Below are 25,430 nucleotides of genomic sequence, written 5' to 3' on the forward strand. Positions count from 1 at the left end.
CATAATTAAGCATCTTGACAGCTTTACGGCAGCCTTGCTCTCAGACAAAGACCCGTGTCATTATATTTCTGCTGCAGTGATGATGAATCTGATTAGCAGATTGCGACCGAGTTTTTGTTTTTTTTTGTGGAGGGGACAGTTGTCTCCTTTATATGCTCCCCCTCCCTTTGTCTACATTCATGCAATGATTTCCCAGCCTGCCAACCTGCATTCTGCAGTACAGCCCAGACCTCCAGTCCTTCCCAAAATGAAGGGAGATGAAACAGCCAGCTTAACAAATAAGCTTACAGAATTTACAAAAAGAGTTTTGTAGGCAACATCGTGACTATTTTCTTCATCAAACCCTGAACAAATATCAGTACAAAGAACATATATACAAATATTCATACCTATCTACATAAACATACTCAGATACATAGACATGCACGATCATCACTGGACCCCAGTATTCTCATGGAGGAAAATGTCCCATTAGGACAATAGACCACTGTTCTGAGTGATGATGGCAAAGGCCTACACACAGCTTTCATCTCATGGGAAAAAATAAATAATCGAAGACTATATATAAGGCCCAGATGTGCAGTGTCCTTCCAAGACTCCCCCAGGAAGATGCAGCCTGGCTTTGCAAAAGCTTTCTATTCCATCAGACCTGATTTCTGATTTACCCAGCACTAACATCACAGTGAACTTTACATATTCAATATTCTGCAACTGCTGAAAACTCTTTTGCTTGTGGTTCAAGTTTATCAGAGGAATATAACTGCAATTAGCAAGACACCATGCCCAGAGGAATCAAGCTGAAGTGAGACACTGGGTGTAGCAGCTTGTCCTCAATCCTGTTAGCTCCAGCTCTGTGCCATACTTACCTTTATAGAAATCCCAGTGGGTTCACATCAGGGACAAATAACTTGCTCATAAAATACTATGCACAGGTACCCACAGTGTAAACAAAAGCAGTGCTACTAGCTTACAAACTTACCTTGGCTGGCTGTCTTACAAAGCCCAAGATATTTTGCTGTTGTGCCTAGCACATCTGGGAAAGAGGCTTATCTTTTCACTAGCAGTACCTTCACCAAAGACATCTGCTCAGCCACCGTTTCATTTTTCCTGTGGGGTCATCACACGACTCATACATTAGGAAGCAGAAAAGAGAATGACTAGAAAGACCTTTCAAAGGACTCATGGCCAAAAATAGATGGAAAATGTCCCTCTTTACTGATGATGAATGACATAGCTTTTCAGTGTTTGTAACTTCAGCTGCCCCAATTGAACCAAGGATGAAATAACTACTGTGGAAGAGAATTGCTTCTACTTTTCCTTGAAACATGCAGTGCTGCAGAACTCCCATGAGTTCAGAAATAAAACCCAGACCATGGGAAGAATTACAAATCCTGGTAGAATATATGAAACTTTCTTTTTTTTTTAGTCCTCCAAGAAAACAATGTTCCTTCCAGAAGGCTTTTTCCTGAACCATAAAACCAACATAAGAGATGTATCAACTGTAAAAAGCTACAATCTACTAATAAGTTTTCCCCTACTTTCAAATGGTGGGGGGGGTGGGGGGGGGGGGAGGAGGAAGAAAAAAAAAATGTCTCATTGTGCCGTATTTTGGGGCCTGCAAAGCTTTGATGTCAGTGGAGTTCTGCCAGCACCATCTGATGCTGTGGCTGACAACCTAGTGCCCACTGCAGGCTTGTGCCCACAGTAATCACAATACTATAAATGGCTTCACCTTTCTTTGTAGAAGTCTGGATTTTTAGTCTACAATGCTCTTTTACAGCCTTCCTTTCCTCTGAACGGAGGTAGGATGGCTTCCTAAACTGGAGAGTAAGCAAAACATTCTTTGAAAGGAGAAAAGAAAAAGGAGTACAAGATATGGGTTTATAAGAAAGAAGAAAAGGAGTTTATGATGCATGGAGCCACAAACTTGAAAATTAGATGAAAGGAAACCAGAGATACTCTTGTGATTACCAAAACTGAGATCACAAAGTTCTTTGTGAGTGAATTATGATTTCTGTACTTGGATAATAGGTACAGAAAGACTTCCCCACCACCATCTGTAAAGCTGCATTGGTTTTTATCAAGTAGCTCCTGTTGAGCCTATCTACTTGATGAACATTCTTATCAACTGGCAAATATAAATGACTTATGGGGATAATATTTCAATATATAATGACATTGCTATATCTTGGATTCTTTTAAGATCTGGGTTATTAAATATTAAATATCAAAGCTGTAAATTATTGTAGCAGCTTTATACAACTAAATTAAATTCAAACAAAACCTAATTTCCTTAATCATTGACTGTAATCCTCCAGGAACATATGCTATTAACTCAGCTACAAATGGCATAGAAATTGTATGAATTCAGTTAAGTTATTTTATATCAAATTCTAATCCAGGGCAGAGTCCTCAGTAAATCTCCTGCAGGGATTTTAATGCTTCTGCAATCATATTGGCTCTTTACTGGAGAGCTAATCTTTTGATATTGTTTTTTCACTCCTTTATCCGTTTCCTTCACACCCTTACTAATCTAGCTAGTACCTTCTATCACATTTCTTGTTTTGAAAGATTTGGCTCTCCCCATCTTGCAAGAGTCAAGCTTTCCCTTATGCCAATGCTGGGCTGATTTTTCGTTTCACATGTAGAACTGAATCACTCCCATTTGTTTCAACATGGCTGTTAATTGTCACATGCTGTGATCACTCTATAAGGCTGTCATAATTATTCAGTTTGCACTCAAGCATTTGGAAAAGAGAGCAGTTTCCTTCTATTTCAAAACCCCTATTGGAAGTAAAATGAAATAGATTTAAACAAGAAAATTCCTCAGCGATGTGAGACAATGATTAGATAATAGAGAAATAAACCTTAGAGCCCTAGGAGGTGAGACTTGGAGAAACCACCAGAGACCTTCCAGTCAGCCCTCCGCCCCAATGTGTTTCCAACTCAACTGCTGTCATTCCTGACAGATGGTTCCCTAATCTATGCTTAGAAGCCTTCAACAACAGAGATTCGAAATCTCTCTGCTCAATCTGTGTCCGTGCTTTGCTGTCCTTCCTCGCAGGACGTGTCTCCAGACACCTAATTGTAATCTTGCCTGCTGCTTGTGCCTTTTACTTCCTTCCGTATGCTTTGGGACTTGGAAAGGGGCTATTCCTGGCCTCCCTGAAGAAGCCCTCTGAACACTTGGCCATTTCCATCTCCCCTTGTTTTGTTTTGTTTTCCCTAGATGGAATCAGAGCACCCCATTTTAATTTCCTCAGTCTTTCTTCTCTGGACACTCCACCGGACAGCTCTCTTGGAAGCGCAACATGTGAATTAGGGCAGCTCAGCTGAGGTCCTTCCCAGCACCGACGAAGGCTGAAGCAGTAACTCACATCTGGCAGGCTCAGGTCTGTTTATACAGCCTGGCCTGCCTCCTCCATAGCAGAACAACGTTGCTGATTTGCACTTAATTTATGACTGATTCTCATCCTTAGTCTTTCAGCTACTTGCTTAGTATCCTTTAATTGTTTGTGAATATTGTAAATCAAAAGTACAAATGCTCTTGAACAGAAGATAGCAAATAGCCACTGCCCCCACGTTTCACTGCTCAAACTTTCCAGTTTATAAGAAAGAGATACAATTCCGAGATCATCTCCTTTGTTCATAGATTTTGTTGATATTTTCTTAAAAAAAGCACATGCTAACACACAAAAAAGTCCCGCAGCCCTCAAATACTAGCTTGAACTTCACTATTGGAATTCCTCTTCACAGGATTTCCAATTCCTGCATCCCTGTCTGAAATGGGAGTCCTCCAGGTGCTGCAACCTGGGCTCTTTTGATTTTGTAAGCATTCAACTTAGTAAGGACATCAATTGTGATTTTAAAATGTGTACTATTTGTTTTTATTGAAGGAATAAGTTGTATAAACATTCTTACTCTTCTCCACTGGATTTTCCCTCACTGACGCTTTTCTTGGAAGAGTTGTACCAAAATAGGTCAGCACTTTAGCTACCACCTTCCCAAGTGGGGGACAGCAGATGCTTTGCAGGTTTCAGCTCCATAGCTACATCCTAATGTGACCTTCTGTTTCATACCAGCATGGTACAGCTACTTGTATTCAACTTTTGATCCATCGTATCCTTAGTTCCTTTCCTAGGAACTGGGACAATTCCAAATTTCAGACAGCTACGGGTTCTGCTCAGTGAAATCAAAATGGAGACTCAAATGAAAAGCAGGAACAAACACAAGTGCAATGATTCTGCGGCAAATTTTTGAAATGCCAGATTTACTATTCCTGTAGAAGTTCACTGGTGCTAGACCTCACAGTGAGGTCTAACATTTCCCTAACACATCAGACCCACTTCAGTTAGCTACCATAAGGAATACCAACATGCAGTAACTCTTGCCAATGGGTCTTGGATGAAAATCCCATGCCCTGTGTGTTCATACTACTACGTCCAGGATTTTCAGGAGTACAGCAGCTCATCTGGAAGCATCTAACTCTCAAAGGTTCCCAGATACAGACAATTCTCAGCATTCACATTAACAAGGTTTCCAAACAGAAAAAGGAGAGGGCACATCATCAGCAGAGCGTTCCTTACAGACATCCATCTTGCTTTGAGTTTGGATCTAACCTACTATGTCCACAGACTGTCCTCCTCTCACTCTAGGTCAATTTCTTTCAGACTAGAAAGTAGTGTAGCCACCTCGGATCAGAGCAAACACCCATCTATATTCCATTGTTTCTAACAGCAGCTGAGATTTTCCCAATCTTTACTGATTGGGAAAATCAGTAGAGAAACAATAGAAAGAACAGAATTAGTGGAACGCTGGTAAATACATTGTAAGGAAAAGAAAACACTACTTCTGAAAACTTTCATGCAGATGTTCCATGCTGTAACGTGCGTCTGTGCTCATGCACGAGTCCAAAGGGCTCATCAGCACCTTTTGCACAGTCTTATCTCCATGTAAGGGCTTCTGTGCTAGCTGGCCATCAGCTGACCCAACAATTTCCTGGCGTGCTTCCTGCTCCTGATGTGTTTGACCAGATAACAGATTTTTAGTTATTATGCTTTTTTGTCAGTTGTCCCCTCGCACTCCTTGAACCAGCCCTACTATGTTTGCACCTTTAATTTGCCAGAGTTTATTAACTTCTCAGTTTTCTTCATCTGGATGTAAGTTCAGCTTTTTGAAAGACTCTTTCTTGCTCCTGCAATCTCACTTACCCTGCCAATGTTGGCTTCTTTTCATTCTTTCTCAATTTTTTCTCGATACACAGCTCCCAGTGATGTACAGAACTCTCCACACTTCCCAGTGATCTACAGAAGCATTGTGCAGAGTCCCTACAAAGAATTAGGTCCTCCATCTGTCTGACTTTGAACAGGCTTCCTGATCTGTGACTAGCTTTCCTTTTTGAAGCAGAACCCAGCAATGGTAGAGAACTGGCTTTTCTTAGCCCTGCCAGGATGCTGAGTCTAAGCAGACAGGATCCCCAATTTCAAGTGGGGCTCTTCAGCTGTTACTGTCTAAATCATATCCTGTAAACTACTCAGGATTAAAGTCAAGGCTTGTCCTCATAGGCTCCTGAACCACTTGCTCCACAGAACAGCTACTGAGACATCTGGAAGTGTACACTGTCAAGACTGGATGTAATTTTTGCCCCATCTAGACAGGTATGGATGACTTCTGTTATTCTGTTTACTTCCTTCCTTTACTCAGCCTTGTGTTGCCATTATGGTCCGCTGGTCAGCTAGGCAGAGTCAAGATTATCTTCCTACATAGGTTTGGGACTTCCACCCATGTGGAGCCCAGATTGCCCACTGATGAGATTAGCTGGTTGAACAGTCTAATTCTGACATGCCTGACACACAGAACTACTGACCTCCCAGCAAATCTCACTGCATCCTTACCAAATATGCACCACCATGGGCCTGCCACACTGAGCATTGTTCGCAGTTTGTGACAAGTCTGTGCTGTCAGGATCTCTGTGAACAATTAGAACACGTTTCCCCCATGTCACTTCTTAGACATCAAGCACTCACAGCGAGGAGTATCTCTCAGTTCTGTCTGTTCCCTGTTTCCTCTCCAGTTAAGTTTGACCTTAACTACAGCGGAAGGGCTATGAACCCACAGCAGTCAGGGCATGATATGGGAGGGTGGCTGTTGGCAGGGGATTATCAGTGGTCGGCCCTTGACTTGGATTTGCTTTCCTCTGAGCATGAGGAACCTAATTTTGTTGCTCGAAAAAGGCACATTGCACAGCCCATTTATTTACTCAGGCATTTCCTGAGTGAGTGATCTATACTGTGGAAGGGCCTTTTGTTTTGCTTTCTGAGGGCAGGGTTGTTTTTAAATAGTCTTCTTCCCCATGACCCCCACCCCTGGTGAGGGTGGCTGGACAGCAGTGGTGTGAGCGGTTCACAGAGGAAGAGGCTCAGTTTCATGGTGATGAACACTTGTGGAAAAATCCCTTCTTAGAAAGGTCACAACTCTCAGAAGAATATCTCCTTATGTTTGAGGTAGAACAGGATACTTAAATCAGCTATGACTTTTGGAGGGTCATAGTAGGTTCTGTGTATTTGATTCTGCATTTGTGTTTTACAATGGCATATCGCAATTTAAGTGCTTTGGCAGTAAATGAACACAAAACTGGAGCAAGTGACAATTTTCATCAAAAGGACATTTCTTTTTAGTTCCAGATGTGTAAATTCAAATACAAATTTAACCATGAGAAATGTCAAAGCAACTCTTACTGTGCCCTGTACTTTATACACTGTTCCCATGGAAGATACTAAAGCTCACTGCAGAGGTAGCTTGACCTAACGTCAAACTTCAGTGTATTTTTTGGGTAACTCCTATTGAGTAACATTAGTTTTAGCCTAGGTTTCAGCCTGGTTCCTGGAGTTCCTCACACTGGGGTTGATTCTCAGTCCTGAACCAGACTGTATGTTATTCAATTACGTTAGTTATATTAAAAGCACCAGAAGTCAGAAAAGCTAACCAGTACTGAAATTTAATCAATTTGCTCAACACTAATCACCACCTCAATGTGTCTGCACACAGATTCCAGTAGTGGAGCATATAGTCTCTGCTTTCTGTATTGCAATGCTAAACAAAAAAACTTTAAAAGACACCAAATATGCATTATAGCTTTTTTGGGGGGGAGGGATGAGTAAAGAGGGTTTTGCAGCCTCAGTAACACAGTGGAAGTTTTAGCAAGGACAACTCAAATTCATAATGCTTCTTACATTTTGTCCCTTTCTGTGAGTCTGTGAGATAAGAGCAGTGAGCGTTGCTAGCAGAGGGATGAGAGCTGTGCAAGACAGAAATTTCCCTGGCCTTGAGTCCCTGAGGAGATGATAGAGAAGGGACATAAAGAAACCCTTTTCGCCCCCATTTTAGCACGGTCAGAGCTGCACTGAGCACTGCAAACCACTCCAGCTTGGAAGCGTGAGGGTTTTTTTTTTTTTTCTTCCCTTTAAAAAGTTTTCAGGAAGTCTGGGGGAGGGGCAATGCTGTTGCTTTTTTGTTATAATGGGCCCCTTTGTGGAAATGGAAGAGGAGAGATCTGCGTGCCTGCGGCGTGCAGGCTTTGCAGTGATTCCCAAGGCAACTTCCCAGATTTCGTAAAAAGCGACGGGCCCCTGCAGTGCGGGAGAAGGGGAGCGGGACTGGTCCAGGATGGAGCTGATGGTGCTGCTCAATGCTCTGGTTACTCGCCTGCTCTTTGTGTTGCACTCCCTCATCGGGGTCTGGAGAGTGACTGAAGTGAAGAAAGAACCCAAGTACTGGCTGCTGGCACTGCTCAATCTTCTCCTGTGCCTGGAGACAGGGCTCACCCTCAAGTTTAAGCAAGGCAGAGGCTACAAATGGTGAGCATACCCTGCCGGCTCCGACGGAGCCCCTCTTGCTTCTTTGCATGTACTTTGCTGCAGATGTGGGGCTGCCTTCTGCAGCTGCTGCCTGCGAGCACAGCTGCCGTGGCTTTCTTTCTGCCACACTTCCAGGGAGCTACGTTTTCTCCCCTACAGAACCCAGGTTGGTGGAAGAGTGGCAATGCCCTGGCTAGTCCGTGGTCAAATCCAGAGGGCTTTCAGGAGGGGCAGTTTTGCAGAAGACTGCTTGGGAACCATTCTTTGTGAAGCATGTGTACCAACAGCTGAAAAATGTGGGAACTTTGCTGCTGGCAAAAGATGCGTGCTCTAGAGCTGCTGACCCTGGGGCATGGGTAGAGGGGAGGCAGGCACCGCTAGCAGGGTCACCGGGCCCCTCTGATGCCACAGCCTGGCAGGGAGCACATGCAGGAGGTGTGGAGCCATGCTGGGGACCATGCGGCTGCTCTGTGCAGATGCCCCCATCTCTTACCCACCCCGCTTCTCCCTGTGGGCACCTCTTTCCCTGGGACTGCATTCCCTGTCCCTGCTACTTGCAACAGTGCCAACACTGTGCTAATGCACAAACCAAAACTCAGTGACAAGTAAATGATGAGCAGAAATCTCTTTCACAATGCAGTGATAGGGGTTTCAGTATTTGGATTTGAATTTGAGAGGCTATTCCAGAGGGCAGCCTTCATGCAGGAGAGGCTTCCTGAGAAATGGACAAAAAAAGTTAGAGCCTCAGAGTTTGCCCAGGCACATGGGCTTTTGCATGCATGTATGGAATGACTGCAGCCTGCTACAGCTCATCAGCATGATCAGTCAGCCAAAACAAAAGCTCTGTGAAAAGAGTGTCCATGTAACTAATTGTAATGGTTTCATTAGGACCTTTAATTTTTAAAAATCTCAAACTGCAGGCAGGCCCCTGGGACAAGTCCAAGGCAAGAAACCCGAGTCTTTCAGTGGCCTTATATTCCTGTCTGTTGCAACCTGGGAAACTCATTATAACAGAAGCAGTGTTGTGTGACAATTCACACGAGTGTTCCATACTGTAAATGTAAACGTAATAAAAGCAGTGATGAAGTCTGGGATACAGGAAAATTTAACAACAGCAGAACTCCAAACGCACATTTATAAGACAGAGGCAGAGGGAGCAGACCTGATTCACTGGGGAGAGGAAGAGGCAGATGACACTTCATGAAGGAACACTTGCTAAGCCCACTTTTGGAAGATCCAAAGGAAAAACAGATACAGAGAGCAGATCCTTTCTAATGAACGTGCATGTTAGACGACTGGGCTAAATTTAGACAGCAGGAAATTCTGAAAATGGATGTGGTCCAGCACTCTAAGAAACAGTAAAGTATATTATAGGTAAGAACTGCAGACAAATTGGCAGCATCTAATCACAACAGGATAATTTCCTCCCCTGGTGGAAAACTCCCACACTCAAACCAGGTAGTATCAACTCCATTTACAGAAATACCTTCCTAGATGTCTACTGGTGCAGGCAAAGGACAGTCTGTGCCACAGAACTCTTCTGCCTCCGAGAGCCTCATATTCTTTCTATTCACTATTGACAAAAGACAGTTACTTATTACACCAGCCTAAATAATTACGTGGCACATGTGGAGAAAGTAACATTATGCACCTGGCCAAGCAGTATTTGCTCTAGACTGCTCTTTCTGAAAGAAAGGCAGGGTTCAAGCTCTTGAGCTTTCCTGGCCTGATCTGCTATCATTAGCTCAGCATTGCTAACCTGCCAGCTGGATGGATTTTTCATGTACTCAGCTCCTACAGGAAATACTGTAAAACAGAGTACTTCTCCCATTCAATCAAGAGGTGTGTCCTCTCCCAAAATAAGCAGGCTAAAACCCCACAGAGTTTGATGAAGAGGGGAGAAAAAAAAAGAAAAAAAAAAAAAAGACATAGAGAAAACAAACAAGCAGCAGAAAACCAATACCACAAACCCCAAACCACCAATACACAATGACCCAGGACTATCTTATGTAAAGGGGATTGGTTGAAACACTTTATAGCAGCTCAGTAACCCAGTCATTTTCCTGAGGAGTTCTTTGGTTGTGTTTTTCTTCCTCAAAGTTTAATCTCCACTGGAAAAGTCATGATTATAAAAACAAAGGTAGTTCCTATCCGGATCCGATGTAACAATACATGCAACAATATTTGAACAAAATGTTGCTGCACTTACACAATTATAAGCCATTTAAATTCACTACCACATGTGCAGGACAGAGGGATACAAGCAAGCATCCGAAGTTTGGCCCCACTGCTCCATCCACACAACGCAAAGGCTGCCGTGCATCTTGGCAGTATTGTTGTGATGCTCCCTCTGCACTACTCCAGGGCTAGATGGACATTAAGTGGCATCAGAGAAACTCTTTCCTAATCCAAAAGGATAAGAATTGCCCCCCAAAAAAGTCACATTTTATAAGAAAACATCAGCAACCTTTGAATCAGTACTTACAGGACTAGTAATGAAACTTCTCCAGTATGTCTGAATGAACTCAGCTCAAGAAGCTGAAGATCTTACAGCATCACCATCACAAATTACACAGGAGAGTGACTAGAAAAATGAACAAGAGACAGAAATCCTAAAAAGATTAGATAACTGGCAGCGCAAGTGGGGGAACAAGGCCAAGGTCCATTTTCATCAAGCTTTTTAGCCTGCCCTAAAGATCCCTTACTGAGGAAATGCTTGTTTTAGGCAAACTGATGCTGTTTCTACCTTTCTTGTGTCAATGCACAGGATTCTGATCAGCAGCCTTTAGCCCAGTATCTTTCAGTGGAATGACTCAACTTACTAATTTAGCCTTCAGGAGATCTGAAAGAGTACGTTAGTTAAATATTTTTCTTGTTTGTTTGTTCTAAATACAGAGAATGCAGTGATGGGAATATAAACAGCTAAAAGCCTTTGGTTAGTTTTTGAAAAAAAGATTTTAAATAAACTACGTATGATCTTAGATTTACAAAATCATTTGTAATCGACAGCATGAGGAATTCAGCAAGAATAACAAGTCTGATGTGCAGTTACAGCTCAAAATGAGCTGTAACTTAAGTAGCATTCTCAAGGTCCAACTCTGATAATGATAGGATACATGGTATTTACGATGTGATAGAATATCAAGCTATCTTTTCTTTTCCTTTGCAGGTTTTCACCAGCGATATTTTTATATCTGATTTGCACAGTACCATCATTATGGCTACTAGAAATTCATCACGGGACCCAGGTATTTATTATCAGACAAGATGGACTGGCTTGAAATCGATGAATTAATTGATGGGTAGTAATTGGGAATGCATGCCAGACCTCGTTCCAGTTTTCCATTTTATACTGTTGGGACATTACATAACATTGCATAATGTTACATATAGTCCAGCTGGGACTATGGACCACTGTGCATTTCCTAAATATCAAGTAATCAACCTTTTTCCTAGCTAAAATGAGACCCTTATTCAGCTGGGTAACTGAGGACTAGAAGTTTGAAACATAGCCCTTCAGCCCCAGGTTACCAGCTTGAATCTTTTCCAGCATGGTGACAACATTTCATTGCTTTAGGGGCCTTTATTTAAAAAAAAAGAAAAAGAAAAAAAAAAAGGAAAAAAAAAGTACGAGTTTCATGGCACTTATAGGCAGGCATCACAACTCCAAGCAAGCCAGAATTGAGGCAGGTATCAATGAAAGGGGTCTTAAACTCAAATTACCTCATGTTTACTGCAACCTAGAAGAATATTCACAGATTGCTAACAGATTTGCTGACATGTTGTAATTTGTCTGTGTTTATATTCGTTGTCTGTGCTGTACAGTGATCTGGGAAGGGGGTGTCTGGGTTCCACTTCAGGACCCAAACATGCAGCAGAGCTTTTAAAATGAATTGTTCTTGTGCCAGATGGTGTCAGTTAGGGCCAAGACAGCCAGCACCTCCCCATGCAGGCTGCCTGCAAGTCCCCATAGCACTTCTGTATAGTGAAAAGGGCATTTGCTATGTCCCCAGAGTTGCACATATTGGTAATGCACAACCATGGCAAAAAAGGGTCTAGTAGGAGTAAGAGAAAAAGCTTCAGAAGAAAATACATCAATTAGACTAAGGAGACACAGTGCCTCATTTTCTCCTTTAAAACATTGTTAGAGCACACAGAAGCATAATCAAATATTCAAAATTGTGTTTACACTGAAAATGCCTGAGGCTTTTTCTAAATACAGCAGCAGGAATTTATTGTCTTCTTGCTTTGCCAAATCTCCTTAAACAGTCACAGACAGGTAATGTGGATATTGAGAACATTTGTCATAGTTAAATCTGGTCCAAGAAACAGGCTAATTTTGTAGTCAGAGGCAGCAGTTTATTTCCTAAAATGATGTTAGAACATGGCATACTTTGTTCTTATTGATATACTGCTACTGTGAATTAAAGAGGAAGTACATCAAGTTAACAGCTTAGTTTATACCTGCAGAGATAGGATGGAGAGTTCTGGAAATGCACACTCTAATAGATTTGAAAATAATACCTCCAGAAGGGGAGCAGCCCTGCTAACAATTAACCTCAAAATGCAGCACCCAGACAAGTACTATTCTGCATGCTAAAGTATTGCTGAGATTTTCCTTATTAAAATACTAACAGAATGGGTAATTATGCAGTCACTAGATCCACACATTTCACATATACACACCATCGAAACAGTTTGTGGTCTTTAAGGTAGCAGAATTTTGATCTCCCATTGGATCCCTAAGAGGAAGTGTTAGTGCTATTATTTAAGGCATGTGCTAATACACAGTCTTTCCTCCTGAAGACTGAGGCAATTCTGCCTCTGAGCACCACAGAAGTGGACGTAAGTAATTCCATTCATCTATCACCAGTGGAGTATGGGCTGCACAGAAAGTACTTCTTTGCAGTGAGGTATTTGGGGATGAAATACATTTTTGGAAGAAATGCTATAAAGGAAATTCAATTGTACTGAGTGAAAAAAAATTGCTGTCAGCAAAACAGAGTGGCAAGAAAAGTAAAACCATTTAATCTATTAAAAATAACCATCCTTTCTTCATAAAGTGTAAGATCTCAAATGAACAAGTGCCTCTTAGCTTTTCAAACACCTGCTGCATTACTGCTGCAGAAAGCAATAGCTGACCCCCTTCAGCAAAGCTCACCTGACTACCAGGGCAATAACCAGCTTTCTGGTTAAATACCTGATACCTGGTAAACCTTTCAATTACTTTTAACCACTCAAAGCTTGAACATTAAAGAAACAATTGATAATTTCTGCCCATTCCCTCAGTTTCTTTCTGACATCAGAGTCCCTTACCAACTAAAGTTCTGTCATATCACTCTTCCAGAAGAGATCGTACAGCTTGCACCATTTCCCCCCCCACACACACCCATTATCTTCCTCAATTCAGAAGACAGCTTATGTGATCTTCCCCCCCCCGCCTTACATTCCAGCTTTCCAGTATGAGCAAAACGAAGCAAAGTCACCAGGTGGAATTTCTGACACCATGTGTGTCACCATAGGGACAGCCACCCCACTCCCGTGATGCAGAGCAAGCAGGTACCTGTTGCTTGGCAGAGAGCCGGCCTCTTCTGCACACCCCAGGACGGAGGGTACCACATGTCCCAGGACGGTGGGCACCCTGCCCTGATGTCGCAGCATCGGTGCTACCACCTGGATGCTGGGCCTGGTGCAGGAAGTTTCAGCTGGCCTCATTTCTGTCTGGGACTGTGAACAACAGGCAAATGGAGAATGGCTCAATTCGTTCGGTATTGCAGGGGGTCCCCTGTGCCACCAGCGAGATCGCTGCACAATGTGCTCTAGGAAAACATGTCATGCAAAACAGTTTCCATTTTGATTAGGCTTTTTTTAAAATATATAAATCAGAGGAATGTAAGCTTCATTTCAGAAGAAACAAAGAAAGTGAATTAAGATAGAAGTGCTGTAAAATGTGTACAATTATTTCCTGTTTTATTTTTGCATAGAAAAAAACTTGGCAGCTTTGTTTAGCTACATATACATCTCGATACCTAGAAGTAACTAGGCTGTAGAAGTAAGCAAGAAAACCACATTTATCAGCTGCCTATGAAGCTTAGTTTTTTTCCTTCTTCCTTGTCACATCCCCATTAAGTCACTGCATACACATAATTAGCTAGGCAAATATGCCTGGCACCAACAGTCCTATCTACATGCATATAGATAATGTAACATAAAGGCTCCTCTCCAAACTTTTAAGTGAGTCACCACTTAATAAGTATTCAGAAGAACTAACTAAAAAAAGATAGGAAGGTACTTAAATGAAAATTGGGAGTCTGCTTAAATGCCTGGCTTTGCAGAAGCAGCTCTCCATTTCCTGCCTGCAGACTGAGACACACAGACCTGCCCTGAGGTACACCATTCAGTCAGCATCCATGGAGCCTTCCACTGAAATAGCAGCCTCCCATCAAGCCAGGAATGGTTTCAAAAAAATTCACATACAAGGAGCCTACAAAAGATACTAATAAAGTGAACTGGTTTTCTTAAAGCAGTGTTCTCTGTGCCCGTGTACCACCAGAAAAATGAAACAAGTCCCCTCACAGCCATGCAGAAACATGGAGCATGAGCTTTACTCTGTCCCCCTGCAGCAGGGCAAGCCTCAAATTTGGCAAATTCCTCCCTAATAGGGTTTTAAAAAACAACTAACCAAACCCCCAAACTCTGTATTTTAATGCAAGTTCATAGCTCTCCCCTCTTTACTCTGCCACAGTGGGCAAGGGGCAGAGGAGAGGTCTCAAAGGCTGACCTGCTGACAAGCCAAAGGCTGTTAAGGTGAATTAGCCTTCCCCTCCAGCAGAAGGTATCAGTCCTTTGCCCTACCCAGGCTACTTGTAACAAGGTAGGTATTCACTTCTTAATATGCTGGGGCGGTTATTTCTCTTACACAATAGTTTGAAGTCACGGTCTTGTTGACCAACTGCATCGCACTGCCTGTAGGAGCTGCTCAGAAAGGCTGGCCTTCGGAGGCGTCGGTCTTCTCCCTCAGTCAATAGATAAATAGGCTTCTCCAGAGCACCAGTTAATTTCCATTTCTGAAACATCCCCTGAACAATCTGCTGCTTCTCCTGCTCTCCATGGGCTGCAGGGATAACCCAGGAGATCAGCCCTACAAGGCTGTAGCTGGGCAGAACCCCAGCCCCTCCCTGTCACTGTCTCCATGCCCCATAATTTGGACTTCCCTCCTCCAAATGGAAGTATTCCCCCCATTTGTGAGTCTTTCAGTGTGCTCACACCCACTAATAAGCCAGGCATTCAGTTTAAGAGCCTTTATCACCAAGTACAAAAGCAACAAGGACTTCTTCCTGATTTTTCAGGCCACAGGAAGTCGCTCCATTTCTCTACAACATCATCAAGCAAGAGGCAGTGTTCACTCAGATATGTGCAGTATTATCAGAGACCAAGTAAAGCATTAGAGTGGAATCCAAAATTTGTTCAAATGTGACATTTGCTGGAAAACGTTGCCTGCATATTGGCAGGCATTATGCTGAATACAGCTACTCAGCATGCGCTCAAACACATTCCAATTGTTGCAGAAAATCACTCCTCGTGCAATAAAATGGTGGGGGGCCCAGTGGAGAAATGCAAATCATCTGGTGTTCTCTGGCACAAGTAGGATAGAAGTCTTTAATGACAGCATGGTTTGATTTTTTAATTATTCCTTTTCTATTACAATGAAATGTTAAGGGTTGTTATGAAGACAGATTTTAGAAACCACTCCCCAGATGCTCCAGGACCAGCCATGGGGTGAAGCAGAAAGCAGCATGGCACTGCACTCCTCAATGCTCAGCCCAGCCTCACCACGGCTAACTGCACTCCAAGTAACAGTATGCCTTAGCCAACATTTACTTTCTGCAAGTAACCGATGTCTGAGAAAACTAAAGCACCACTTCTTCTACTCTGCAGGGATGGGAAATATCACAAACCTGTATTTCCTAGTTATTATTTCCCCTAGAGGGGAAACACAAACCAAGTGTCCCCCCAGCCCAACTCTATTCATTTCAGCCTTGAGGTAAACCATACAGAAGAATGAAAGAGCACATTTAGAGAACCTTCTTTCTTGTCACTAGGGAAAAGAAACAAATTTTAAAAAGTTTGGATGTAGAGACCGACCAGAAGTGTAAGATAGCAGACTAACCATGCCCAATTTTTACCCTGTTTTACCATTTTAGGCAGAGAGAGACTGTAGGAAATCCAGCAGCCTGTCAAAGAGAGCTGCAGGCAGAGAGCATTCAGAGAGTGCAGTCTCAACTGCAAAGGTGTCACCCGCTCCATCAGCCTTTGAATTTACATCAGCTTTATCAGCACAATCCTATAGCTTCTCAAGGGCCTACCAACACATCACCCCTGCCCACAGAATTCCTCCCTTCTGAGCATGAGGGAAATTACAGTCAGAGTAAGCATGTAGCTTTGTTAACATCCGCTGACTTTACTAATGAACCCTCTGCAGTTTGGCAAAACAGGTCTCTTCCAGCCACAGAGCACATTTGCTCCCTGTGCACGACATTTATGCACGTGTGATGTTTTTGTTCACAACAGCATTGCAGTAATGAGTCTGGAGTTGTTCAGGTGAATGTCACCAACCAAGACTTCAATCAATCCAGAGACAGCAGTCGTGGAAGTGAGGGAATAGATCACCACATCATTCAGACGGTGGGACACCTTTCCTAGTTCCTGTTCCTAGTAGAGAGATCTTCCAATGTGTTAGGAAAGAGCAATTAGAGAGGACTGTCGTGTCTATTTGGGAAGCCTCCTCACACAGGAGTAAGAAAATGTTAGTTTCACAAAGCCACATGGTGGAAGTGGCCTACATTATACCATGTACTAACTGTTGCTGGTAAAAAGTCTCATTGTTCTCAGAAATCTAACTGAATTTAAAGAGTGTCCAGTGACAGTTCTGCAAATGATAATGCTCAGCTGAAAAATGAGAATGGGAGAAAAAGCACAGAGAAAGAATCAGTATTCATTACCCAAAATTGGTATTAATATGCCTTTTTCAAATTATGCCTGCTGCATAGAAATTATCTGCTCTAATACAAGATGACAGGGAACAAAAGCAGGCTGAAGGATGAATGCCATCTTTAGTGTCAGTCTCCTGAAGTTACAGTATGCTATTGCTGTTGTCTTTTAAACAGGCTAAAGTCATTGTGAATCAGCTCTCCACAATCTGTGAAACTGTATGGACACTGGCCCTCCACCAAACCTTCCTACTGTTCCTAGTAGTTGGGAGATGGCTTCTCCCCATTGGGATGGAAATCACGCGGGATCAATTGTCTCAGCTGCTTCTCATGTTTGTGGGAACAGCAGCAGATATACTTGAATTTGCTAGTGAAACCCTGGCCATTAAGGATGTGCGGTAAGGAATACTTGCTGGCATAAATAATTTGCACAGAGCAAAAGAGTTGCTTGTTGTTTTTTGTTTTTTTTTTTTTTTAAAGTTTGTTCAGGCTGTTTGCAGTATCCAGATTATTCAAACTGTATTCCCACAGATAACAGAAAGCTACACACAAGGGCTCTGTTTTCCTGCTCTTGCCTTTCTCTCTGTAAAAGACGTAACAGTCCTATGAGCTTTGTTAGAGATTACTCATCCATTGCCAGCAGAGAAGCATGTCACATCCATCACAATAAAAGGGTACGAAGAGCCAAACAGCTAGCATAACTGCCATGCAGCGTCAGATCTTGCAGCTACACGAGCTGAAACACTGGATACACCTTTCAGGTTAATGAATTGTTTTAGACTGGCATGGAAGCAACTAGAGTTTGCTTTAGTGATTCATTATCCAAGTTGATTCTTTAGTTATTTCAGACGTACTTTCTTCTGCGTGATAGAATGACAAAGCGTTCAAAGATAAGAAGAAAGGGAACAGCGTATTTCTGGTGTGAATTTTCAACATTGCAATCTCTCCCAGAGAACGTAAGCCCATCTCCAGCACTGAGAGCTGAATGGTGAACATCCATCACAGAGAAAGAATCAGAGAAGAGGTTCATCCTCTTACAGACACAGTATTCAGTATTTTTATTTTATTATTTTTAATTTCACAGAAGATTTTATAGCAGGACGAGAGGTCCTTCCCACTTGGCAGAGAAGCTGCAGGCTCTCAAGGAATGTGTAATCATTACATGTGTAAAGACATTTCTGAGCCACATGTCTATTTCCACATGCTTATCATTATAACAGCATTAAATATTTAGTGTAATTACACAACTGGAACATGTGGCATGAACAGCAGAAATTCCACACCAAAGTTGCCTGGTTTTCTTCGTCTTACTGATACATCTCAGATGCATGCATTAATCAATCACTGTCTGGCTTAACCTCCCTTTAAATAACATCCCAAATACTATGGAAAACATTTTTGTTGCCACATAAGGAAACTGCATCTTCACTGTTATCGCTTTTTCCCCTCCCATAGGAAGAATTTTGTTCTCTTAAATGCAATTCTTGCTGTATGGACCTGGAGTATGTTACAGTTTCCACTTGATCTTGCAGGTTAGTACTTGCACATAGACAAGAAGAGAACAAGTGCTTTAAGTTTTTTCTGGCATGTCTCGTGGCTGTGCACACGCTACAGGGCTCTACACAGGACTTCTGGTGGCGAACAATTGATATGACAAAGACAATGAGGCTTTTTGCTGAAAGACCACTGTGGTTTCTTTTGAGGAACAACTTGTTTCTGGCTAATCTCTGATCTCCCTGATAAAACTACTTCCAGGAAAACTGGTATTGCAGTACTGTATTGAAGCATCTGCTCTGGTTGCCTGTTACTGCCTTTGTGTAAGCTCTTGAACTAGATCTGGTTGTGAATTCTGTCATGGTTCCAATCTGGGCAGGTTATTGGCACCTATGAAGAGAGGAACTAGCCTCAGGCACTGGGAACAGCACAGCCTAGAGCACAGGTATCACAGGCTCAGAAGAGGTTATCACAGGAGAAATTAGCTATTCACAGGAAACCTATAGGGCCATGTGATGTTGGGACTGTACATCCTTATCCTAAAGGAACAGGCCCAACAATTCAGCTAACTCAAACTGGTATTTGTCTATATGCAGAAAGGGCTTCTTTAGATCAAAGGAGAACAAGGAAAGCCTCCTCAATCACCAACTGTTGCAATCATTCTGGCCTCCAACTGCAAGTTTGCAGTTGAACTATACCAGTCTATAGATGAATTATCCTCACCAGCATCTTATATAAAATTGATGACTAGGTTGACACGGTGATTAAAATAATGAACAAATAAAGTAATGAGAAATGATTCTGGGACATTTTTATTAGCCTTTTCTTTGTGAACAGCATTAGATTTTGTTTTCAACACTGAAGCTAGGAAAATATTCTAGCATTTCAGCTCAGCTGCTCACCTTCTGAGAAAGCTGATGCAATTTATCACAGATAAAATTCTTGTTACTGGTAAAATACATTATCTTACAGATACACAACACTCAAATTAAAAAAAAAAAAAAAAGCAAAAACACTACACATACATCACCACTACCGAGATAAATTCAAACGCTGCTTAAAGAAACACACCATTAATTTAAGTGAACTAAGCTGTGTACTGTGCTTTTTGTTCCCCCTCTCCTCTGGCTGTTGCTTTTCTGGTTATTTAATTACATTTACTAGTTAAAAATTAAGTTATTGAACACACTACCCTGAAATTTACCATGGGTACAATTTGTTTTAGGTAATTCTATACAGCTGCACAGATACTACTTGTCATTCAGGCATCAGAACATTTAATCACACATCAACCATGACCTAAAAGAGCAATTCTTAGACAATGTAGGATGTCAGCAATGCAGGTAGAACTGTTAAACAACAATGACACAAAAGCCATTAAAAAATTAGCTGCTGCTGAAGCTTTGCCTAATGGATTCAGAAAACGCATTCCCCATTCTACAACTCATTTTCCACTCTTGAGTCTCATCTTTTTTCTTTTCCCAGAGCTGACTCAAACAATGGAGTTATTTTGGTAAGCTGCGATGTTTGGTGGTTATTACTGCATCACAGTAACTACAGGTCTTAAGCTAATGAAATCACACTGCCTGAGAAATGGGTCAGCTCAGCTATATGCATTTTCATAAGATGTAGCTATACTTACTGCACACAAAGCCTTCTGATGACCCTTCTCTGGATGCTGTGCCACCAAAAGCATTCTAGCTCAGCACTGTCATTATAGCTGAGGGGGATGCATCCACGCAGGTTCCAGTTGTTGCACCCAACTTCATGTCCAGAAAGCTACAAATGAGTAACAGTAGCTCAAGTCTCATATGACAAGCAGGGACTACAGTTTCCTCCTGTCCATAATACCTGATATTGTCCCTCAAACATGACCTGATTTTACTATGACACATAGAAAAGGCAACATGAATCTTTTAAAAGCAAGGTCTTCACCTGGAACTAGCTGAAGTGCTACAGCTTTGGATGTTCCCATTCAGCATCGAGGGATTTTTTTGGTTTGTGGTATTTTATTGTTGTTTTTTTTTTTTTTGTTGTTGTTGTTTTTTTGTTGTTTTTTTTTAAGGATGAATATTAGCCTAGCACACTGATTCAACAGAAAAGTATCTAGGAAGTTGTTGCAGAAAGATTAAGTGATCTACTTCCACTTCTTGTTTTCAAGTGTATAAACACTGATAGCTTTGTGGGATAGTAAAGGGGAAACAATTATTTGGTGTTTTCCAGCAGACCATGTAAGTGCCTGCTTAACATGAGATTAGTGTGCTGTACTGAAACAGATCTCAGAAATGGAATGTGCTTTACGTTGAACCGTTTACACTCAAAGGCATTTATAATCCAGGGTATCTAAAAGCTGCACTTCACCCAAACCTATGTTTTAAAGAGTTGTTTTAACATGTGTTTTATTTGCAGTACAGCATATTGGCTGCAAACCAACTGCATCAGCAAGGCGGATCCCCAGCCTGCTGTTCTGCAGGTACAGCGCGGAGCTGTGGAACATCGGGGTCAGTTTGTTCATACAGGATGGACCCTTCTTCATTGTGCGTTCAATCCTGATGGGCCACTTCAGAATATTCAATCAGTTGCTGGTGTTTTTTACAGCTAAGAACATCTTAGTTTTGACCCTACAACTGTATCGTTTGGCGGTGATAACATTAGACTTCCGTGCTACTATTCTGCAGAAGAGCAGGAAAGGAGAAGTCAGCTGTTGCCCGTGCGAGCCCTATGAAGCCAGCACTCAAGCTACTGCTGAGCAAGATACTGAAATGAAAGAGTTCATTGATTTTCCTGTGAGAGAGAAATCCCAAGCTCCACCAAAAGACCAGTGAGCACAGTTACTGACTCAAAACCAACTGTATTTCTCACAGCTTCCTCAAAAGGGCTTGGCCTATTTCTATGGTCAAACAGACTTTGAGCACATAAACCATCTCTTTCACCAAGAAATCAATTTCTTCTGAACTGTAGGGGAAATTTCTGAAGCAAAAGTTATAGAAATGGAACGTTTTGTATCCTATTGGATTTTGGTGGGTTTTGACTAGTTCCCTATTATATTATCCATAGGGATTTTGTAGCCATAGTTCGTAGTAGCAATGAAGGTTTGGCACACTAACAAGGTCGGTTATTACCTTGGGTGACACTCTGCTGATATATGTACCTGCATGTATTCAGATAGAAGGATAAGAAGGATAAACATCCTCATGGAATAGGGGAAACAGAAGCATTCAGCCCTACTTCAGTGGTTGGGCTGTAACTTAAGTGTGATGAACAATGTTTGCTGTGCATGGAAGCAGCTGCTACAGTGACAACTGCAGACACGTAAGTGAAGGGGCCTGATTTGTACTGTTACTATGACATCCAAACATCATTCATTCAAAAAAATTCAAAGCTTCTTTGAATGTTACCTCACCTCTGGTGGATTTTCAGTTTCAAAAGAGTATGCAACACCATGAAACACCACGCTGTCTCTTAGGACCTGCACGGTCTGAATAATTTCAACCTTACAAATAAAAATATATTAAAAAGATAATGAAATCCTCACAGATCATTTGAACACGACTGTGTTTGTCACCCAGGCATTTTCTACAGAGATATTTGCATTTTTATTTCTATCAGTCAGAACATAAACCAAAAAGAATATTGTTTTTAATGCTTCACTGTGTTTGAAGTTGAGGGCAGTTTTGAAGTGTCACCATTTTTTATTTTTTTTAAATGGCCTTACTCAGGCATCTCAGGTATCCAAGCCAACTAGAAAGAAGGTGGCACTACACACACTTGACAGAAAATCTAAGCAGAAGATTTGTGGCTTGTGCTTAACATTTCACAAAGCCCCATGAAATCACTTCAGACATCATCTGTTCTATCAAGTGTCAAGATCTACTTTTAAGAAATGGCTAATAGTTATGCATTTAGTTCTACATTTGGGGTGAATAATATAGGGCCTGATTTATTTCTTCCATGAACATTTTACATCAGTTTAAGACCAATGTCCTTGTTGGGCTTAGCTTATACAGGTTGAAAGATAAGCAATTTTTCAAAGGCTGCCTAAAAATCATATGCTCACAGAAAATGGCAGGTGCTTTTACAAATTTCTGCATTCATTCCTAATGAGGTCAGAAAATCATATTAAGAAAAAAAACACTAGCAAATAGAGTGGCATAATTAAAGTAATTCCTGTTGTTAAAATTTCCCAGTCTTACCTAAAGCCTCAGCCATCTAAAGACAGAATTTGGTTCTGGGAGTGCATAAGAGTGTTTCTATGACCACCACAGCAGTCATATGCTTATTTATTAATAGCCTGATAAACAATGGCATGTTTATTCTTTCAAAGATATACCTATTTAAAAATGAACCGATTTAAAATGTCCCCAAACATGTGAACCTGTGTTAGTATTTATAAGATGTTAAACCATATGATATGTTCTGTGCAGGGTCAGGCTCTTCCATTACAAGAAAAGCCATAAAGAAAGAAGTCTCATACACCTCATAGCCCTTTCTACCATTTGTACTTTAGTAATAACATGCAACGCCTCCTGCTCTTCTCATTTTGGGCCTCTTTCCAGCAGGAGGAAAAAAGCCAATTGTCATTCACAATGCTGTTTTAAGGTTGACATATGGAGAGTGGAATGCAACTTCATTTGGGATTTTAACTCCAGTCTATAGGTAAAAAAGACAGAGTGCTATTGCTGACCAGCTGTGCTGTCTAAAGCCTTCCACACCAGAATCAGCTGGTCGAATTACAACACATCTCCTTGTTGATGCAAGCCAGGACTACTCACATTCATTGAGTTTACCACTTGCTGATATAGTAATTATCATGTTAAAGAGATCCTTGCTAATTAATTTGGAGTGTACTGACCTTCCTAGAGCATCATTTGAAATTCACCAGCACAAAAAAAAAATTTTTTTTTGAAAAAAATATGCTGCCTATTTAAAGGCTTAGTTCAGCAAACTGCCTACCAGGCTCAGCCTGCAGCAAATGCAAGATCCCCTGGGGTGAGGAATACAGAGACTAGCTACAGCAGAAATATTACAAAAAGAACGGTATTTTCTGGTCTACAGGTTGTTTCATTTTAAACAGTAGTCAAGCTCCTAATCAGACCTACTGTGAGAAAAATCTCACTCCAGTGCTAGTTTGTTACTACCAGATCCAGTCCCCATTCAGTCACAAAGTAGGCTAGATCCTCCCTCATGCTTAGGATAAAATAGATTTGGACTCTTCCTCCTCATCATAGGTGAAGACAAACAGGTTGCTTAAAAACAGGAGGGGAAAAAAAAAAAAACAAAACAACAAAAAACACAGAAACAGACAAGCACTTAAATGGTGGGCAGCCTGCCCTCCCACCTGCACATGAAGGGGCAATCACATATGCCAGGTAGCAGCAGGAATGACTGATAGAGCATAGTACTGTCTAATTCATTGAGAAGCCTGCAGATGGCAATTAAGAAGTCTTGAAGTCTGTATGTTTGGTCACAGCAGCAAACCTCAGTTGCAAGCTATCTTCATCTACCTCTTGCAAATTTTTTGAGAGGGAGGGCAGAGCAGCTTCAGCAGCAGGCTGTTCGAGCAAGCTTAATCAGCAGCTGGGTGCAGGTGTCATCCTGCAGCCTTCCAGAGCACTGCTCTGTGGAAGCAGGAGAATGTATTTTCTTGAAGATTACCAGCATCAGGGTCTACTGGTGTCACACCCGTTATTCAGGAAAAGCTGCGATAAGCTTTCAAGACTTGGAAAAATTCAAGCCATCAAATTGGGAGGATTTCAGAACATTTATCTTAGCCATTATTTACTCTTGAGTCAGGAGAATTACATTACTAAATCTCCTCCGCAAATAGATATCTAGCCATTACTGTTATTTATTCTGGTTGTTCCTGCCTTATCCTTTTAGATTATTTATATTAAAAATCACTAAAATGTTTTGCCACTTGTCTTTTCCTGAGCTAAAATGTATTCTCCTTTCCTTTGGACATTGGTTTAAATAAGATCATAGCCCTGAGCCAAGAAGAAAAAAAAAAAACACAAACATTTAAAGCAACAGTAGCCATTATTTTATTGCATTTCTGTTGATATTTGTACTGTACTATGTTCTCTTGGACCATGTGGAAATGGAAGAAAATGTGCAATTACTTCTAAAAATTTCCAACTGTATTTTGCAAATAAAAGGCAGCTACCTCAGGCATAGCTGCCAATTTATTATGTGAAAACTGACTGTTATATGTTCACATTAATTACATCTTCCACATGCTGTGTTTCTTTCCCATCCTTCGTAAGTTAATTACTTTGGCCAGATTCTGACTGCAGCCACTGCTTTGAAAGCCCAGAATAATTCCAGCGAGTGCCACATTGCTCTGGAGAGATTTGTCTTCACTAAGAATCTTTGCCTCCAAACACGAGTCACACGGTGATCCCAGCTAAGATCTAATATCTGCATGCAGGATACACACATACATATATGCATTTAGATGCTGCAATACCTAACAGATGCAGCTTTTTATTCCTGCTATGGTGTGCAAGACTGCTGATGAAAACACTGCAGATGTCCATAAAACACTTACGGAAATGCCTGAACATTACAAATGCTTTAAGCTCATGTCTCTAAATACTAAGCATACTGTCCCCTCTGAACAGTACACTGATTTTAAAAGAAGTTTTGTAAGATCCCTGGCATTCCATCCAGGTTTCCTCAGTTGAATGAAACCCACCCATCCATTATTTCCCCCCTCAAAAATTATTATTTTTTAAATCTTTGGAAATTATCATTGAGATCAAATGTTTACATCTGCTCAACTTTAAAGTGAAACAAAAATATTAGTTTGGAACAGTTGGTGGTTGACAATGTTAGCAAAGATTTTGCTATTACTTTCTTGCAAATGGCCATCAAACTGTACATACAAATCACTGGATCAGGAAAGCTGTTTCAACTGGCTTTTTGTTACAAGATTACATGTCCAGGAATGTATTTTAGAATCTTTGCATTGCGTAACCTGTGATTTCTTGCTTACACCATGAAGGAGGAATGGGTAGCTGCCATGGTATAGCTAACTTCCAGGGAAGTTAATGCTTTGGAAATCACCTGCATGAGAGTGCATGGAAAAAAA

General features: G+C 41.4%; 2 protein-coding genes across 4 annotated transcripts in view; one reads left to right on the forward strand and one right to left on the reverse strand.

Annotated features, from left to right (window-relative positions):
* The window catches only part of CABCOCO1 (ciliary associated calcium binding coiled-coil 1), a 225,904-nt gene that overhangs the window by 103,070 nt on the left and 97,404 nt on the right, over positions 1-25,430 (reverse strand). The window lies entirely within an intron of this gene.
* On the forward strand, positions 7,393-24,251 carry TMEM26 (transmembrane protein 26). Its single transcript, XM_005015587.6, has 6 exons — positions 7,393-7,856; positions 11,026-11,104; positions 16,428-16,541; positions 17,024-17,244; positions 18,302-18,378; positions 20,750-24,251. Exons 1-6 carry the CDS (start codon positions 7,666-7,668, stop codon positions 21,163-21,165), a joined length of 1,098 nt encoding a protein of 365 aa, XP_005015644.3. The 5' UTR covers positions 7,393-7,665; the 3' UTR covers positions 21,166-24,251.

This window comes from Anas platyrhynchos, chromosome 6, assembly GCF_047663525.1.
Source record: "Anas platyrhynchos isolate ZD024472 breed Pekin duck chromosome 6, IASCAAS_PekinDuck_T2T, whole genome shotgun sequence".
In the NCBI taxonomy this organism is placed as follows: domain Eukaryota; kingdom Metazoa; phylum Chordata; class Aves; order Anseriformes; family Anatidae; genus Anas; species Anas platyrhynchos.

Coding starts and splice junctions, on each gene's coding strand:
- TMEM26 (XM_005015587.6), top strand. CDS start 7,666: ATGGAGCTGATGGTGCTGCTCAATGCTCTGGTTACTCGCCTGCTCTTT. Junction 11,105..16,427: donor AAATTCATCACGGGACCCAG/GTATTTATTATC, acceptor TGTTCACAACAG/CATTGCAGTAATGAGTCTGG. Junction 17,245..18,301: donor CTGGCCATTAAGGATGTGCG/GTAAGGAATACT, acceptor CCCCTCCCATAG/GAAGAATTTTGTTCTCTTAA.